Source organism: Pogona vitticeps, chromosome 1 (assembly GCF_051106095.1).
Source record: "Pogona vitticeps strain Pit_001003342236 chromosome 1, PviZW2.1, whole genome shotgun sequence".
Lineage (NCBI taxonomy): Eukaryota > Metazoa > Chordata > Lepidosauria > Squamata > Agamidae > Pogona > Pogona vitticeps.
Window position 1 is genome coordinate 324,960,725 of NC_135783.1, and position 19,875 is coordinate 324,980,599.

General features: G+C 40.0%; 1 protein-coding gene across 1 annotated transcript in view; it reads right to left on the reverse strand.

Annotated features, from left to right (window-relative positions):
• Positions 1-222: 222 nt before the first annotated feature.
• The window catches only part of SEL1L (SEL1L adaptor subunit of SYVN1 ubiquitin ligase), a 44,108-nt gene continuing 24,455 nt past the window's right edge, over positions 223-19,875 (reverse strand). The window contains exons 12-21 of the mRNA XM_020777776.3: positions 19,155-19,223; positions 16,796-16,873; positions 15,964-16,026; positions 14,064-14,151; positions 12,874-13,022; positions 11,599-11,764; positions 10,572-10,646; positions 9,663-9,835; positions 4,012-4,140; positions 223-3,471 (exon numbers count right to left, since the gene is read on the reverse strand). Of these exons, the coding sequence (XP_020633435.3) occupies positions 3,268-3,471; positions 4,012-4,140; positions 9,663-9,835; positions 10,572-10,646; positions 11,599-11,764; positions 12,874-13,022; positions 14,064-14,151; positions 15,964-16,026; positions 16,796-16,873; positions 19,155-19,223 (1,194 nt within the window). The 3' untranslated portion in view covers positions 223-3,267. The remainder of the gene's footprint in view (positions 3,472-4,011; positions 4,141-9,662; positions 9,836-10,571; positions 10,647-11,598; positions 11,765-12,873; positions 13,023-14,063; positions 14,152-15,963; positions 16,027-16,795; positions 16,874-19,154; positions 19,224-19,875) is intronic.

Below are 19,875 nucleotides of genomic sequence, written 5' to 3' on the forward strand. Positions count from 1 at the left end.
ATCAACACAGTATGCAACTGTTATCTGAAAGATGCTACTGTCCATGTTCACAATATTTGGTGGATTAATAAAATTTTAGAAGAGAGATGGATTAGGATAGTTTTAGCACATCTTGAACCAAGTCACTTATGAGTTCTAATCCTTCTTGGAAAAATATCAAACATCTCTCTTTTTAAAGTAAAATATACCATTTTAAATTACATAGCCTCTATTCATGGAATATTTTTAATCTTAATTAGAATTTCAATCAAGCAATTTATTTTGATTAGATTATTTAGACCAATCTTGTCCCCCTTACTTCTCATAAAGTGTTTCCTTAGTCCACACATGGTTGCTGAAATCACGCCATATACCAAAGCTTATAAATCAAAATCTATTTTCCTAGCACTAAGTAAGCACAAACAATTTTATACTGATGAATACTAGCTTTAAAGAAATTTTAGAAGCCAAGTTCAGAATGGAAGAGAACATTAGGCAGATAATCTAGAAAACTCACTCTTCATTTTTAAATCCCTGAGTTAGCATGATGTTTTCTGACATAATCTAGTACATAGGGTCCAAATGGATACTACTGAAATAATTAGAAAACCCAAGAAGAAATACTTATTTATTTTGAATTTTAAAGAGAGAAATTATTTAAAAGTTGGGGGAAAGGTATCAGGAGGGTTTGTCTATATCTCAAAGTGTTTTAGTGCAGATGATGGCATGCTACATCTGCTGGCAATAAAACAGAAAATAAACCATTTTGGTTTTGAAATGGATGAAGCATATTGCAAGAATACAAACAGTAATCCTTGAACATGCCCTAGTAGGAAATAAATGTCACGGCAGAGGGAAAAAACTCTGGAAATGCATGACTTGTTTGAAGAACTACATAGTTAATATCTGCCAACTAGAGACAGTGAAGTTCGATCTCAGTGGAATAAGGACAACTGTACAACTGCTTAGATGTTACTGAAATGACCCCAGTATACTATTCTACCAGGTAGTTCCACAAGCAAAACTAAGGAAGCAGTTGTGTTGATGCAGTGAGGTCTGATCACACAATCAGGCATGTGGCCATACTTCATCATATAACTACACCACTTCCGTTATTTCCTTTGCACATGGTAATTTGAATAATTTATAGATTTCCATCTACACCAGGTTATACAAATAACACATGCATGAAAAGTGGAGGAGAACTATTTGATTCTGGAGTCTTAAGTCGTTTTCATAGTTGCAACTTTCACAGATGAAATTTATCCTAGAACTTTGGGAGCAATTGAAAAGTCAAAGAAATCTCTGTCCCCTCACATTGTTCTGAACTGTGGCGTATTATGAAGTATTTCAGTAGAGCTGTTTCTTTCTTTTGGTTACCTTTCTTTTGGGTACATTTATTTCAGTTAAAAGATCTTCATCCTATCTATACATTCTGAAGAGCTCTAAGACTTCCTACAAGGTTGTCCTCCTTCATAATACTGTCGTTAGACTACAAAATGTCCTTCTGCTAGAAGCCCTTCCCACATATTTTAGGACAAAGAGGAAACAGTCCTGCTTAACAATACCTTTGCATTTCAGAACCACACCATTTGTCTCCTCTTTTCATAGAAGACTTTTCCTTTTCCACCTATGAATTAAATATTGATCTACTAACAAACACTGTGGGTGCACGACGATGATCCACTGCATCACTCTCAAATGCACCAAATGAGGTCTAATGTCTAAAGAGTGCTGAAAAACCACACTGCATTAAAAACTATTAAAATCTTATTCAACCATGCTCTAGAAACAAGGGGTCTGGATCTTGATGCAATTTTTTAGTGCAACAGTAAAATCAAATGCATCTCTGTCTTAGCATTCAGTCAGAAAACTTATCTATGCAGAGTAGTCACACAAAAGAAACTCTCCCACAAAAAGCCACACAGTCTAGTAGCTGTTATGGCTGATTTAGTGACATGGCAAACAGAAATTTCCACATGCATTTTCCAGTGCAACTCAGCAGACAACTACTGCTTTGCAACATCAAGGTTCAGAGATTCTCTCCACTCTTTCAAGATCTTGCCGTCACCTTTAAAGAGCATAAAAATGATGGGTTCTCTGACTAAATAATGACTGGCACCGGATATTATACAGCCAGACTAGTATAGTCCAAACGGTGAGACATTTATTAATTAATACCACGGAACAGGCCAAAATATGCCAATTTAGTGTCTGCACTCCAGATGGCATGCAACAAAAATTTGAGACTGTGCCACATAAGATTGCAATGACATGGAATAACCAATAATGGTACAATCCTGTCCCACTATGAAAACAGGATTGGACAAGTCTGTCTTGTTAAAACTGTCATGATGAACTGAAAGCGTAACCAGCACTACCTCACTAAGAATGCAGCAGAAAAGGGGAAACTGCCAAAAGGGAGCCTTTTGAGGGCTCTTTTTCCTGCCCACTGTTTGGCTAACCATAGTGCATTTGTGAAACAACCGAGAAAAGGAAGTTGTCTTGTGTACTTCAAATGGGGAAATCTTACAATTTGTAGATAGGCTTATTAAAGCAAATTTTAATTCCGCAATGTGGAGTTCATTAAATTAAAGTTTTGTTTTAAATATGCAATTCACGCTTCTAAATTGTACTTACAGGAAAAGAATCAATCCAAATGAGCAAGGTTAAATACAGCCCCTGGAGAATAAGAGATATATTTACCATATTTACTGATTGTCTTTTTCTACTTCTTATGACTGGCATATTCCAATTAAAACATTCAAATAGACAGTCAAAGGTGGAAGTTACTTAAAAGGAGTTACATATTGGGAGAGCCAAAAAGTTAACCAGGTTCACAGTAGCAAACACTCTTCAAGAGGAGTGCTGCTTTTTTTACTTAGTGGAGGAACACAAACATGCTCTTCTTGTATCAAGCTTCACTATATTTTCCTTTCTGTGTAGGCCACGTTGTAAGCGAAAGGATATTTAAACTACCAAGGAACAACTGAAAAGGGCAATGAACAATATGGATACAGCAGGCATCATTTCTGAAGTGGAGCACTTCTGTTTAACAAAAAAGCTGTTTTGTTATTCCATTGGCACTGAAATAACGTTCAACTCCATCCTGAAGAAAGAGGCATATCCCTGAAAAAAGGCATAGCTCTAAACAGCTTTCAGAATGCAATGGTTTTGTTTTCTTTAGCTTTCTCTCGCAGATGTAGCCATCTGATCTGGTGTCATAAAATCACACAAAGAGTCCCAGCTGGAATATCCAGTTCATTTCATCAAGACCCAGTGCTTCTGTTATTGTGGTGCCTGATGTTCTGGGGGAGGCTCCTGGGGAGGCATGGCTGGCCGTGGCCCTGCAGGCCTAGGGATTGCCTGATGCTGCCTCTGCCTGTAAGCTATTACTGTACCCAAAAGCAAAGCAATGATGGTCATCAGGTAAAGGTCCCACTCAGGTCCCAAGAGCTGGTCCATGTCAAGATGAGAGAACACCTCTTTGATCTAAACAGAAACAGACATTTTGCTTTTTACTTTGGGAAAAATAGTAATAGTAGTAGCACAACCATGACAATTAAGAAGTTGCCTTGGATTTGGTCCTTTATATGAACAAATTAAGGTCATTTCAAGCATGTTTGATAGGTAATCCTACCTTTAGCAGTCTTGCAGGAGAACAACCCAGGCTACCCTGGTGTCCTGTTCTAGATTATTCATTAGACTCTAGTCTGGTACCTGTGCAAGAACCCTGGAAAGTTCTTTTTGCATGTATATACTGCCCCACTCCCAGACAGATATTACATGGAACCTGTATCTCAAATTTAAATCTAAGCAGCTTTCTAAAATCTTCCTAATTGTTTCTCTAAAAATTCATAAAAGTTGGTCCTGTAGCAATTCAGATCAAGCACTCTCAGTGTGTATGACAACTCAAAACTCATCCACCTTTGGCCAAGATATATAGGAACAAAGCACCAGCAACACCTGCTCAATTATCTCTATTTGATATGATAAATGCCCATTTGTGGTCTTTCTCTCTGCATTACTTACATTGGTTTCTTGCACATATTGCAAGGCATAAATGATTCCTAGTTTACAGAGTGCAAGAAAAACAGGAACTTGAGCATCTGGGCTGGCATCTGCTGCCATGTCATAGAAGCGTTTTGCAAGATGAATGTCCTGCAACAGATACACACAAATATTCAAAGCACTATTCAGAAAAGAAGAAAGGAGTTAACACGAACCTGTTGGTGTCAACTTTAACAATAAAAGTGTATGCATTTTATCCTTTGTCAATGTATTTATTTCAGAAGAACAACTTAAATCAGGGGAATGTGATCTCAGCCAGGCCAAAGGCTGAATTCCAGTCTAGCCAGCAGCCTGAAAGATAAGTATACAACACAAACTTGTAAGAAGAACGACAGGTTACCCACCTGTAATTTAGTTCTTCGAGTGGACCTCTGTGATTCATACCCTGCATGATCCGCACCTTCACAGAGCCTCATTGGAAAGTTCTAGAGCTTCTGAGGTAGCTAAAAACACATTAGAATAAGGCCCTTTCCCCCTCATATGGCGCCAAGGCTCTCCTTTCAGTTGTGTCAACCTCTGCTACATTAAGCAGAATGGCGTGACAGTGAGAAGGATGGGCAGGATGTGTGAATCACAGAGATCCATTCGAAGAACTACAATTACAGGTGGGTAACCTGTCATTCTTCTTTGTGGCCACTGTGAATCACACCCTGGGTGACTAAAAAGCTATCTTACCCGGAGGCTGGGTGTCACACCAAGGTAGAGGATAGAACAGCATGTCCAAAGGCCACATCAGACTTCTGCCGGGGATCAAGTGTATAATGAAAGTGGATGGCTATGCCCAGGTGGCAGAGGCGAAGATGTCTCGAAGGGGTATGCCGTGTAGGAATGTCGTAGAGGTCGTCACTGCTCTGGTGGAGTGAGGGTGAATCACCTTTGGGACTGGTTTGCGTGCTGGCTGATACGTGAAGTGAATGGCTGAGAGAGATGGAATTGAGATACGACTTTGGGGAGGAAAGAAATATCCATGGATAGTTTGACTTTGTCGGGAAAAACTGTAAATAAGGATAGTCGTGATGTAAGGCCACTAAATCACTAGCTCGTGAAGTGATGGTGACGAGGAAAACTGTTTTAAAGGTAAGTAGCTGTAAATCAGTTGAAGCTAAAGGTTTCAAAGGAGCTTTAGTAAGTTGTTGCAGTACTAGTGTTAGTGACCATTGCGGGGAAGGCGGGTGGGTATCTGTATGGAAATATGGAAGTATGCATCTTTGAGATCTATGACAGTGAACCAGTTGTTTTTGCAGAGTAAAGGGAGAACTGATTCGAGGGTAACCATATGAAATTTTGTGGTAATGATGTATTTGTTTAACTCACATAGGTCTAAGATAGGGCGAAGACCTCCATCCTTTTGGGTATAGTGAAATAGCGAGAGAAAAACCCTTTGTTGTGTTGTGAGACGGGTTGTATGGCATCTCTGAGGAATAAATTTTTTATTTCCTCTTGTAGGACTGGAGTTGGTGGAGTGATGACACGTGTTGCTGGAGGAAGTTGGAAGAAATGGATGCCATAGCTGTTGCAGATGATGGACAGTACCCAGGCATCTGTAGTGATGGATTCCCAGACAGGTAAGTGTTTCCAGAGGGCAGGATGGGTGGAGTGATGTGCAATCTCAGTCATGGGAACATCAAATGTGATGTTTGGGCTTGTGGTCGTTGCGCCTAGTAATGGGTTGTTGGCGGAGTTTATTTCTTTGATTTCTGAAAGAGGATGTATAAGATGTTTGTTTTGGAGGATCATATTGGAATTTTTGATATGAGTTGTATGGTCATCGCCACTGATTTTGTTGGGGGCGTTGTTGGTAAGATGGATAAACTCCCCAATGTCTAGCTGCTGATCTTTTCTTTTGCACATTTTCCAAAATACCATCAGTTTCAGCATTAAAGAGGCCTGCCCCGTTGAATGGAAGGAATTCGATACATGCGTGGGCATCCTCAGCAAGGCCAGCTGTCCTTAGCCAAGAGAAACGTCGTAAGGCTACTGAAGTGGCCATTGACTTTGCTGTGTCATCTATCAGGTGCCTAGCAAAAAGCATCTTTTTTTCGGCAATGGAAAGTCCTTCTTGTTGAAAGGTTTGGGCAAGTGCTTTTTTATCTTCTGGTAAAGATTCGACAATTAGGGACGTGGTTGCACTGCGGGTTAAACCACAGAAGCCTCTGTGCTGCAAGGTCAGAAGACCAGCAGTCGTAAGATCGAATCCACATGATGGAGTGAGCTCCTGTCGCTTGCCTCAGCTCCTACCAACCTAACCGTTCGAAAGCATGTAAAATGTGAATAGATAAATAAGTACCACCTTGGTGGGAAGGTAAAGGTGTTCCATGCCTAGTCGCACTGGCCACGTGAACACGGAAACTGTCTTCGGACAAACACTGGCTCTATGGCTTGGAAACAGGGATGAGCACCGCACCCTAGAATCGGACACGACTGGAATAAATGTCAAGGGGAACCTTTACCTAAAGATTCAACAAAGGTTGACATATTGTCCCAAAGGAAACATTGATACACACCCATGGCTCCCTGGTAGTTAGTGATATGCATGGTGAACGCTGTTGATGAATAAAACCATCTTTCTATTGAGTCAATCCTTCTACTGTCTTTATTTGGTGTTATGAGGGTTTGTTGACGTTGAGATCTGGACTTTGAGGCTTTGACAAAAATAGAGTTTGGAGCTGGTTGTTTTTGAAGAAACAGAGCTCCAGGATCATGGACTCAGTAGAGGTTATCGATTCATTTAGACATAGTATGGGAAGAGGCTGCTTTTGTCCAGGATCGTTGAGTGGTGCTGAGTAGAGACGGAAGCATAGAGATGTGTACTGGAGTAGTTGTATCTTTAGAGATTGGATCATATAGATGATTGGCTGGTTCTGTCAAAGGACAGTGGATTTGGAGATTGAGAGACTTAGCCATACAGACCATAAGTTGGGCGTAAGTTTGGAAGTCTTCTGCTGGTGATGGCGGGTTGTCATCGACAAGGTCAGATTCTGGGGAGGTAAGTAATACCGACGGCCTCTGAGGTCTGGGTCCATGATCGGAATAATTGGGATCGCGTTGGGAGTCAATGGATTGTCGATCGACTTCGGTGTCAATAGGTTGAGTGTCATAGTATTGACGTTTGGGGCACAATGTCAATGGAGGTGGTATGTCCATGGGCATTTGTCGGTGTCAAGGATTTTAGATATCAAGAGATGTCATCCAAGTGTCCATGGACGTCGTTTGATATGGCTGAACGTCAGTGTTGAACTCGGGGTCATAGTGATGGCTTGGTTCTATCGGGTGATGGAAATTGTGTGTCGATAGAAGAACACTCTAAGCCACCTAGAGTGGTCCTCGATTGACCAGATAGGCGGGATACAAATAAAATAAATAAATAAATAGATAGATAGAAGAACAGAACGAGTGTCCATGGATCAGGATGGATATCAAGGATCATTAATATCAAAGCCTATGTCTTAGTGATGTCGAAACGGAGGTCGTTGATGAGATGGTAAAGCAGTGGAGTCTATAGATGCTGGAGATGCCGAGTGAGAGGAAAGCTTTCCCTTGTCTGGATTAGCGGGAAAATATCGGGAGGCTGGAGCTGTTAAAGCCTCGCATGTAGAAGAAAATTGCTCGACTGTCCTGGGTCTTTTAGGTGTCAGGCAGGGAGCAAGTTGGAGTTGATGTGGGTCACGGTGATATGGCTGTTTCAACACCAATGGCTGTCGAGATCGAGGCCTGCCATGAGAAGGGTATGGCCGAGAGAGCAACTGGCTGATTGGCGGTTGCGGTTTGTCCCGTTGAGCACTGGTGGGGCAAATGGCAATCCGGTCAGAGTGCTGAATGCGGGTCTGAGCCATGTGTGATGAAATAGACAGCTCCATGGACTGTTGGGGCCAATGCCTCTGAGACGGTCATGGTGGACAATCAGATATTACTGAATAAGGTATGATCTCTAGTTGTTTGGAGTCAATCCTATCAGGTGAAGCAAATACAGAAGGGTTGCTCGAAAGAACAGAGTGTTGAGGACTGGGAGGAGAAGATGTTAATTGATAGACTCTGTCATCCCATTCCGGTGATTGGGAGCAGGGTTGATGAGAGGGGATTCTCTCATCGTCAGAAGGTGAACCAATAGAGACTGATTCAGTGGTTTGTTGAGGCTGCTGAGAAATGACTGTAGCTTTAGATTTATACTGTTGAGGTCTTTTAGGCAGAGAAGGCTCCAGAACCGAAGAGGCTTCAGTGGACATCTGACGTTTAGTGGAAGGCGTCGATATTGGGGTTTTGAAGTTTTAGACTAATGGGATGGATCGTTGGAGTGGAATGGTGTGGTCGATAGATGTTGTTTTGAGGCTTCAGAAAGAGCCTTCTTCATTGCTTTGGTTTGTGAGGAGGCCTTACAAGGAGGTTGGGCCATTTTGGTCAAGTTGAAGGGATTGTTCCCAAAGACGGAGTTTTAATCTGGATAAGCGAGAACGGAGGGCTCTGCACTTGAAGTTCTTACAATAATGGCAGGAGGACATTTGGTGTGCCTCTCCCAAGCAAAAAAGACACTTGGCGTGGCCGTCGGAGAGTAGTGTTTTGTTATCACAGACCATGCAGTGTTTAAATGGGCTCAAAGGGGCCATGAATAGGAGAAAATAATTTGAGGAGAAAAAAATGATGATGGGGGGGGGACTGCGGCGGGAGGCTGAGCAAAGTAGAAAAGAGGATAATGAATTTGATCTAAAAGTTTAAAGGAAAAAAGATTGATAACAGGAAGGAATCAAGAATAAACTCTCTCTTTTACTCACAGAAGCAGAAGTATGAGGCTCTCAATGTGGTAGTTGAAAGAAACTGAAAGGGGAGCCTTGGAGCCAAGGTACTTATACGATGGGGGAGGGGCCTTATTCTAATCTGTTTTTTGCTATTCCAGAAACTCTAGAAACTTCCAATGAGACTCCAGCGCAGGCGCGGATCACCCAGGGTGTGATTCACAGAGGCCACGAAGAAAAATTCTCCTCTTCATATAAATAGCACAGACACATGCGGTATGATCTGCTGCTGAAAAAAAGTGCTGCATCTTCTGTCTACATTTTCCACTTATATGGAAGTTTTAAAAAATACCTGATGCACTTCTTTTATACTCAGTTGTTCAGTATAGTGGTAATTTACATGAAAAATCTGAACTCTTTACCTTAATAGACCTGAATGACTTAGGAAGTCTTCTATTGGCCTGAGTAGCTCTGGATTCATTTGCAGGGAGAAATAACATGGAGGTAGTCAGTCTGACTGAAGACTTCCTAGATCAATTAAGGTAAAATATAATTCTGGATAAAAAGAAATGCTGGAAAAATCAGCAAGTACTGACTAAGTGTAAACAAGGGGATTGAAGTACAAAATAGCTGGAAATAAATTGGAAAAGTGCTTGGGAACTGGGCTGCTGTGTCTTAGAGCCAATGAGCAGTATGGCTACAGTTCTTTTTAAAAAAGGTAGTATTTTTTGGCAGGTCTTGCATGTAATCCAAAGTCACATAATACCCATTCCTGTCTTAAGTGCCAGAGTGTAGAAAGTGGAAGATTCCTATAGCTTTCTGGGATGAAGGTTGCACTGCTGGAAATGTACAATAATCACAAGTTATGTTTCAAGCTCTGCTTACCTGCTTGATGCCAAGCCCTTTCTCATGCATGTATCCCAGGTTGAACATAGCCTGGGCACTGTGCTGTTGCTCTGTTGCCAGGCGATAGTGAATAAAGGCAGTTTCATAATCAACTTCAGTGCCAAAACCATAAAAATGGTAATCACCAAGTTTCAGTCTGGCAACGGTATAACCTACCAGCAAAATAACAAGCTCTATGAAGACACAGTAGGTTAAAGTGCATATGTATTTCATTTCAGCATAAGGTTTATTTTTGCTGCAGAAAGAATTTGAATTTTCAGCATCGTGCTGAATGTTTGTGCTCTACTCCCCATTGTGCCAACAGCAGTCCTGATTCTGATGGTGGCAATGTAGCAGTGATTTTTGTCTATTAAAAGCTTCCCCTCCTCCACTGTCCTGAGGCTATCAAAGGTTTCCACAGGGCAAAAGGGAGATCTAGAGAGGATCAGAACCTGAAACAGTAGGACAGGAAGCATCTGAATCACATTTTTTCCCTAGCAACCGAATGCTGTTTACGCTGGTGTATCTACACCAACAGAATTTTGTCCAATGTCTCAGCATAAATTACCACACTAGCAATTGCATTTTCGATAAATTAGACAAAGAAACAATGATAGACACAACTGTTCATCTCGCTAGTACATATTTCGCAGATCTGCTTATACTCTGCTCAAGCTACTGAAGAAGTATGAGTAAGAAGCAAAGAGGTTTCAAATGGTACAATACAAGACATGTACTTCTCTGTGAAGAGCCACGTATGCTAATACAATCCTCAGCTTCTAATAAATGAATCTGTATAGCAACAATGCATTTCCCTCCTCCCTTCACCAGTCCGTTCAGGCAACGCCTGCTACAGAGCCTCATAGATGCCACTGCCTAGAAATCAGAAAAATTTCAACAATGACTAACCTTGAGAGGCTGCTCGATTCCAGTGCAGTAAGGCTCTGGGATATGTCTCATTCTCTTCTATTATGCTGGCCTCTTCTGCAATTAACAAAAAAAGTTTAATTTACAATTCAGACACCAATTTAGATCCCTAAAACTGAAACTGTCTTTCAACTTATTCAAATGTTATTCTGTCAAGTAACACTGAGAAGGGGGACAGGCAAAACCACCCAACTCTGCTCTACCCAGTGGATCACAGAAACCAGGCCAGCCTCTCATTCACTTCACCAACACCAGTCTTGCCTGCAAATGAACCTGTCAGATAAGAGATCATGGCGGAAGACTATACACAGCCAAGCCAGATAGTTGTACTAGGTCCCTAAGACACCAGGCAATTTGGGATGCAGCACAGTGAACTGCGTTTTTCTGTCTTTCACCAAAGTGTTTTTCTGCCTCTTTTAAAATGTTCAAATGCCCAGTTCACCATATAACCTACGCAAGATTGCTAGTCCCCTGCGCTGAGCAGTCTGAGATAGAGGAAGAGGATGATTAAAAGTACTGTATAAATAAAACTATTTCCCAAGGTTGTAGTTTTGGAAGAGGTAACTGTGTTAGTTTGTGCTAGAATATAAGGCAAAAACAAAAGAAAAAGCAAAAAATAAAGACAAAAAACAGTTTGGCATCTTGGAGAGTAACTGTTATATTTTAATGCTATATTTTAACGTGGCTTTTGTGGACAAGTCCACTTCATCAGACTTCCCATTATGGAATTCTCTCCCTGTAGTATTTTCATGCAGGATTTAAAAACTGAGCTCTGCATTACTGCACTGATTTGTTTCTGAATGTATTTGTCTTGTCTTGCCCTTTGGCTTCTACAATAAAGATTACTCTGCAATAAAGTTACATAAAGCGGCTTGTCAATAATTTTGTTATTTCATGTCATCTTTTCTACTCTGAGCATACTCAACTCCTCTGAAGATGCTTGGGTGCTAAAACAATGATTATAGCTAATCCACACCAAGTCAGTACCAGTAGTTGCCTAATCCCTTACTTTGATCAAGAATGAAGGCAGCATTACTTTGAGCAACCTCATAGCCTTGTTCTGCCAACAAAAGATATTGAACAACCGCAGAATTGGTATCACCATCTTTATAGCTGTTAAAGGCAGTCATCAGCCTCTCAGACCATCGGCCTCGTTCACAGACATTTTTAAACAGCTGCAGAGAGGGAAAAAAACACACCAAGTATCACACATGCAATCAGGATATACAATTGAAATGACAGTGTACAGGCACTAAATGAAAAGATTAGGCCCTCAAAAATGTGGAAAATATACGATGTGGCTCTCACATTCAAAACTTTGGAGTCCCTTGCTCTAGTGGAAAGTGCTTAACTTGGGATCTTTCACGTCATACAAACCAGAGAAATTTCATACCACACTCCCCAAGCAGCTGTGTTGCCTTCATCAATGCTCAGATTTGTCAGAATAATTTCTTTCAAATACATTTAATTGAGTGTACTAACATTAACATCCTTCTGTCCACTCAAACCATTTAAAAAATGTATATATCTAACATTAATAAGAAGGCTTTAAACTGCACATGTTTGAAAAAACAATCTTAAAGTACAGCAGTCAGAACTTTGTTCAAGAAGGTTCTACACCTTGTCTGCTTGACAATTCCTCACACTGGCCAAACTGGTGACTGGTGTGAACAAATTTGAGCACATTACTCCAGTTCTGGCCTGCCTGCACAGGTTACCCATTGTGTCCTGGATCAGGTTCAAGGTTTTGACTCTGACATATAAAGCACTCCACAGCTTGACTATATTACTTGTCACAGCATCAGACCCCAATGTCATCTGCTTGACCCACTAGATCCTCCCAGACTGGGCCGCTTTGTATGTGTACCCTGAGAGAAGCCCAAAAGTCTTCCATCCAAGGCAGGGCCTTCTCCGTGATGGCCCCAAACCTATGGAACCAGCTCCTGGAGAAGCTACATCTGGCTCCTTTCCTTTTGATATTTAGAAGAAAACTGAAGACTTTTCTTTTTAGGGAGGCTTTTCATACTGACCCAGGTTGATATTTTGCTCATCCCCTGTCCTGCTGCTTTGGTAAATTCTTTTGATGCCATTGAGCTTTTTATTCTGTGAGTGTTTTTAAGTGTTTGGTAGTTTTGATATAGTTTTAACTACTGTTAAACCACCTAGAATAGTGCTCTAGCACTAATGGGGCGGCATATAAATAAAGCAAATAAAATAAATTAATAAGCAAATTATTTTGCTCACCCTTGCTTACATGCAGCCCTTTAAAAAAACAGATTCTTACCTCAACAGCAGTATGACATGAACGCATTACTCCAGTGCCAGTGGCATGCATCTGTGCCAAGTTATAGAAGGCAAGAATGTGGCCTCCTTGAGAAGCCAGATTGAAATATTTATATGCCTGCTTATAGTCTCTTTTGACTCCAATGCCATCTACAAATAAAAAGTGACAGGAGAGGATTAGTATTATTTGGAATGACTGAACTAGTACTACTTGGGAGTGGGAAATGATAATTGTGTATTCAAGACTAGCCAGTTCAGTTTTTATGGAAAACCTAATACATCTGATTATGAGGACATAGTAATTTTAAGAAAAACTATTAGACCTGTCTCTTGGATGTAAAAAATGAACTTTTTTGCACTCCACATGAATTCTATACTCAGCTGAGTACGTATGTATTCTTCTTTCATCCTAAAACTCAGATACAAGGCAGCTACAGACCTTTTATTGTGCTTTTCATTTGATATGTTAAATTAACACACACTTACATATAGCCCAACCGTAACCATATACAGTATATTTTGGAATTCTATCAGTTTTAACAAGACCTAGCAAAACTACAACTTTAAAACCAGTTTTAAAAAAAATCAGAGGCCACTGCCAACATATATACAGCGTGCAATAGGCTACTAAACTGTGAAAAATATGAACTAACCCTCATTTTTGTCAAAAACATTGGATTTACTTCCAATCTAATTAATTACTGAAAAAGAACTCACTTGGGTTTGTTACCTAAAATGACTTTAGCAAGAATTTGTTATATATGCCACCAATAAAATGTGACAAAAAAGAATATTCTGATGTAACTAGGATATTCCTTGCCACTGTGAAAAAGAACCAGCTCCAACACAGGCAGATCATTACGCTTCACTTGTGCCACCCCTGGTTTGCTGTTGTACAAGCTGGAGATCACCTTTTTTCAAAAAACAGGCTTATATTGATACAAGGAAGCCCTGGAGGGATCCTTCTGCAATAATAGAAACAGTGACTAGATTCTGCCTCAAACACTTTACAAGTATTGTCCATTGTTTGGCTTATACTTCATGATGTTTGTAGTTACAAGGCAAGCGCTTTACTGTTAAAAAGGTGGGGAGGACCCAACATACTGATAAGTTGCCACTGTCTCCCACTGGACACAGATTCCCACAGCAGGCCCCAGGCTAGTTACTGGACATCTGGTTGAAACCACTTACTGTAGTACATAGAGCCTAGCTGAAGCTGTCCATCCACCCATCCTTGTTCTGCTGCTTTCTGGAAATATTTCAGTGCCAGTTCATAATTCTACAGGAAGATATAGGTGACTTTCAGTCAGTATTATTAGAGTTTAACATCACAATGTCACAGTCACTTTCATAGGCTACAAAAACACACTTTTGTAACTTATGCCAATAGGCTTTGCTACTAGAAGTTATCAAGCTTTCTACTACTGGAGTTCCCTAGAAAAGGCTGACAATTTTTGAGAACTAATCACAAAATGTATGTGCATGGGTGAAGACACATAATAATTTTCAGATACATCAGTAGATGGGCCTAATCAACTGTTAATTACCTACATAAGCATTTTCTATTGATATCTTACCCCCTTCGTAAACTACTAAATTTGCCATGGTAGTCTCTTTTTCTTTGTGGCAGAGATTTCCCTAGTTCAGCTTTCCTGAAATACAGGGATTGGCCCCAGAGGCTTCTTGGCTTATCAGAAATATAGTCTCCAAGTCCTGTTAAGTGCTAGTTCCTCTCTATTTGGAACTGGTTAGGCCTCATCTTGAGTACTGTGTCCAGTTTTAGACACTTGACTTTAAGGATGTCAACAAACTGGAACAAGTTCAGAGAACGGCAACAAGGATGATCAGGGAACTAGATACCAAATCTTATGAGAAAAAGAGTGAAAGAACTGGGCATGTTTAGCCTTAAGAAAAGAAGACTGATGGAAGATATGATAGTACTCTTCAAATACTTCACAGATTATCATACAGAGGCACGATCTGTGCTCGAGCTTCCCAGAGTAAAGAATATACAGAAAGTTACAAGTAGCAGATTCTGGTTGAATATCAGGAAAAAATTTCTAACTGTTAGAGCACTACATCAATGGAACCAATTACAGTGGTACCTCGCTCAACGAGTGCCTCACTCAATGATGAATTCGCATAACGATGGCCTTTGCTGGAAATTTTGCCGCCTCACTTAACGATGTTTCCTATGGGGGATTTTCGCATAACGATGTTTGGGACCTTGCTTCACTTAATGATGACAGTTTTAGGTCCCCTGTTTCGCTTAACGTTTTTTTTGACAGCCCTGTTTTCGCTATTTTAAAAATATTCTAAAATGTTTAAAAAATGTTTAAAATGCTTGGAATCATTAGTGCACCTAATAAAACCTTCGTTAAAGTAATTTGGCTTCGTTCTGAGTCTTTTTTAATTTTTGGTGATTTTTTTTCACCATTGAAATGTATTGAATAGGCTCCTATTGGAACGGATTAACCAGTTTTCAATGCATTCCTATGGGAAATGGTGTTTCGCTTAACGATGTTTTCACATAACGATGTTTTTAATGGAACCAATTAACATCGTTATGCGAGGCACCATTGTACCTCAGGAGGTGGTAAGCACTCCAAAGCTGGAGGCATTCAAGAAAAACCTAGGAATCATCTGTCAAATATATCCTGATTTGGATTCCTACAATGAGCAGAGGGCCTTATAGGCCTCTTCCAAGTACATTATACTATAATCCAGGAACACCCTTCATTCTATTTTTTCCCACTCTGTCACCAGCTGTCCAAAGTTCTCCTGTGATCCTTGAGCAATGCTAGTAGAACACTTGCTCATTCTCCAGACTGTTTGGCACAACTCTTTAATCCCCATACTCTATTGTAACTATGCTTAATTAGTTAACTGGACTAATGCATATTCTATTCCCATTTAGTTCTATGTTGTAAGACCTCTGAGCAAATAGTTCATATTTTATATACTATCAAGCAGTGACAAGAACTATATAAATGATAAAATATCTTTCAGAGTAGGTGTGCCACTTCTGTTGCCAAAAACCACCTTTTTATTATTAGATGCTTAGTAACGTCACCACGCTAGGCAGACTTACCACAGGAACACCTCTTCCATACAGATAAGCCATTCCTAAGCCACTCTGTCCTACTGGATTCCCCTAAAATACAAAGGAACAACAAGAATCTAAGGCTCAACTTACATGTCAATATCAGACAAGGCTGCAAACAGAAATTTTGCTGCATGTTAACAGAAAGCAGTAATAGCATAAATCACAGATGTTACTCTTTTGTTATTTCTCATAACTAGAATTCTCTACAGATGGCTTGTTTCTCACAGGGTGGCCCCATCTATCTTATTACCATGGAGAAGTGCAGCAAAAAAGCATGGCATACGCTAGTTTACCACCCAATGAAATTAACATTATAGGTTTTTATATAAAACGCACTGCTACTGTTATAAATTGCATGGTAGGAAACAGAAGGCAAATTTCTGATCATTGCTATAACAGTGTTTAGGCACAATATGGTTTCCTATCTCGGTAGAAAGGAATGAACTATTCTCTTCTCTCAAACTACCACTAGGATCTATATCGTCGTCGTTGTTTAGTCGTGTCCGACTCTTCGTGACCCCATGGACCAGAGCACGCCAGGCCCTCCTATCTTCCACTGCCTCCCGGAGTTGGGCCAAATTCATGTTGGTTGCTTCGCAGACACTGTCCAGCCATCTCATCCTGTCGTCCCCTTCTCCTCTTGCCTTCACACCTTCCTAACATCAAGGTCTTTTCCAAGGAGTCTTCTCTTCTCATGAGAAGGATCTATATACCACTTCCCTTACCACCCCACTGCACATAGCCTCATATGCTCTATTGACTGCATATGTCACATTTTCACATTGAGCCTTAAAATATTCTTTCCATAGAACTATACCATATCAGCAGCTTTCTTGAAGTACTGAAGAGCTGTCTCATTGTTCTGAGGTACAATATCACTTCCTTCTGAATACATCTGGATAAACAAAATGCAATATCATGTTATTTAAAGGAGAAAATATAGAGAGAGATAAAGGCAGAGGAGTATATGTTCAAATATGAGTTTGATTAATTTTCCATGTGTAACTAATCCCTTTTACCTTTTAGCACAAAATTTGCTATGAAATATTTCTTTTAATGCTGCTGTATGATTATGAGTTTTATATACTGAGAAAATATATATATATGTGTAAAACAACAATTCTGAAGTGGGAAATTTATTTTGCCTCCAGATAAAGTATCGTATTTTTCGCTCCATAAGACGCACCGGATGTTAAGACGCACTTAATTTTTAAATACCGAAAATTAAAATAAAATAAAAATATATAAACAGAGCAAGTCCCACACTGGGACTGCCAAAAAAAATCACCAAAAAACAAAGCAACATAGAAACATACCCCCAGCCCAAACTTACCCTCCAAAACCCACCCAGAACATTTTTAAAAAGTAAAAAGCAGCAACTAATTTTTAAATACCAAAAAATAAAGTAAAAATAAATAAACAGAGCAAGTCCCATGCTGGGACTGCAAAAAATTTACCAAAACACAAAGCAACATAGAAACATACCCCCCAGCCCAAACCTACCCTCCAAAACCCACACAGAAATTTTTTAAAAGTAAAAAGCAGCAACTAATTTTTAAATACCAAAAAATAAAGTAAAAATAAATAAACAGAGCAAGTCCCATGCTGGGACTGCAAAAAATTTACCAAAACACAAAGCAACACAGAAACATACCCCCCAGCCCAAACCTACCCTCCAAAACCCACACAGAAATTTTTTAAAAGTAAAAAGCAGCAACTAATTTTTAAATACCAAAAAATAAAGTAAAAACAAATAAACAGAGCAAGTCCCATGCTGGGACTGCAAAAAAATTACCAAAACACAAAGCAACATAGAAACATACCCCCAGCCCAAATCTACCCTACAAAACCCACCCAGAACATTTTTTAAAAAAGTAAAAAGCAGCACCTTACCAGTGGAAAGCCTCCTGAAGGTCCTCAGAAGCCAGTGATGGTGGTGGTGGGGGACCCCCACGGGGCCTGCTGAGGCCTCCGGAGGCCTCTGAAGCCAGCGATGGTGCCTGGGGGAGGCCCCCACGGGGCCTGCTGAGGCCTCCGGAGGCCTCAGAAGCCAGCGATGGTGGTGTGGAGGGGACAGCATTTGCTCCATAAGACGCATACACTTCTCCCCCCACTTGTTTTGGGAGAAAAAGTGTGTCTTATGGTGCAAAAAATACGGTATATCCCTATCACAAAAGGTGTCTTACAAGAAGCATTTGTCTTTTAAGAGAAAACAGGGAAAATCCCACTTTTAAAGAGCTTGCTCTTCATATGCAGTATTTGAAAATACTTACAGTGGTGCATTAGAAATGAAAAGCTTTTAAACACATTTTCCAGGTTACCTTCGTTGCTTTTGAAAAAGTATTGCAAGTTATCTATTGTTTACAGAAAAGAGAACAAAAATCTAAAGTCTAGTGTAATCTGAAATCTACTGGCTGAAATCCTGTTGTGTTATTTATGCCTGTGAAAGCATGATTATGTCACAAGCAGGAGGTCTATTACTGTAATTAAAAGCTTCCTACTTCTGCCCTACAGCTTTTCTGACTCCTGCATAGGCTTTTCATTGTGTGGAAGCCATAGGTGCTACGAGGACAGAAGAAGGAAGGCTTTAATAATTGGAAATCTCCCCCAACTAGCAGCATCAACTAGCTGCAGTGACATTTGGTAATTAAAGACGGTCCCCATAGCTTTGACACAATGAAAAGGATTACAAAGGAGTTGGAAAAGCCACAAGACAGAAGTAGTTTTAGTTTTGGTTTACTGAAAATCTCTTCCTGATGGTCATGTCATCACCTGCCCACAAGCATAGTTATAACAATAGGATTTCAGTCATTCAATCATTAGCTACATATGTAGAGCCCACACACAATGAGGGAAGCACATTAGCCTTGCTCCCTTCTACTCTGGCTTTCAAAAAGCAGAAGTGAAAGTGTGAAGAGGTAAGGTTGCTGTGCCTGCATATTCTTCCCATGTCAGCCTGAACCACTTCTGGCTTGTATGAGTAAGCTACATGAAAGAGGTGGCTTCTATATGCTTAGCTAGCAACTAAACAGGCCTTTAGTCAACATGTAGTAGTAAAACAGCATTTTAAAAGTTTACATTTCTGCCTAATGTACTTCCAAAAACACATAAAATAGATCTGAATTTCAACCATCTTATTTTCTAAATATGCTCATTCCAATGCAAATGTACTTTACCTTCCCCAAAAATGCCATTGCATGAGAGTTACCAGCACCAGCTGCTTGACTAAAATATTCAAAAGCTCTCTAGAAAGGAAAAGATGAAGAAAAAGATCAGTTATTTAAACAGAATATCTGTCCATTGTTACTCCTCTCATTTTTTAAACTAAATCATGAATTATATACAACACTACTTTCCTGCCAAGGGCGTTAACAGTAACATTCAAATAAAAACAAACATGAACAAAACAAAATAGATTAACCTACTATATATTCACATGGGTAAACTTTCACTGAGTGAAGTCTGGTGTATTTTCTGATCCTACGGGAACTCAAAAATGTACTGATTTTAGGAACACTTTCAGGATAAAGTCTTCTACATTTACACATCTTGGACATCTAAACCCAATGAGAATTCTAATTTCCCCCTGACTGCAGTCAGCTTCAGTATCTCAATTCTGTTTGGCTAAATTGCAGTGCTGCAGTCAAGTGTCTGCTCATGACCCGAGTTTGATCTTGATAGATTCAGGAAGTCACCTCAAGGTTGACTCAGTCTTCCAGAATTATTCTTTAAATGATGGGCAATATAAATATTTCATATAAACACAATCCCATTCTAATAATAAAATAATTACAGGTTATGGTGACCCTTTTAGAGGATTTTTTTAAGGCAATGAATACTCAGAAGTGATTTACCACTCACTTCTCATGGGGGTACTCTGGGACTTGCAACCTGCCC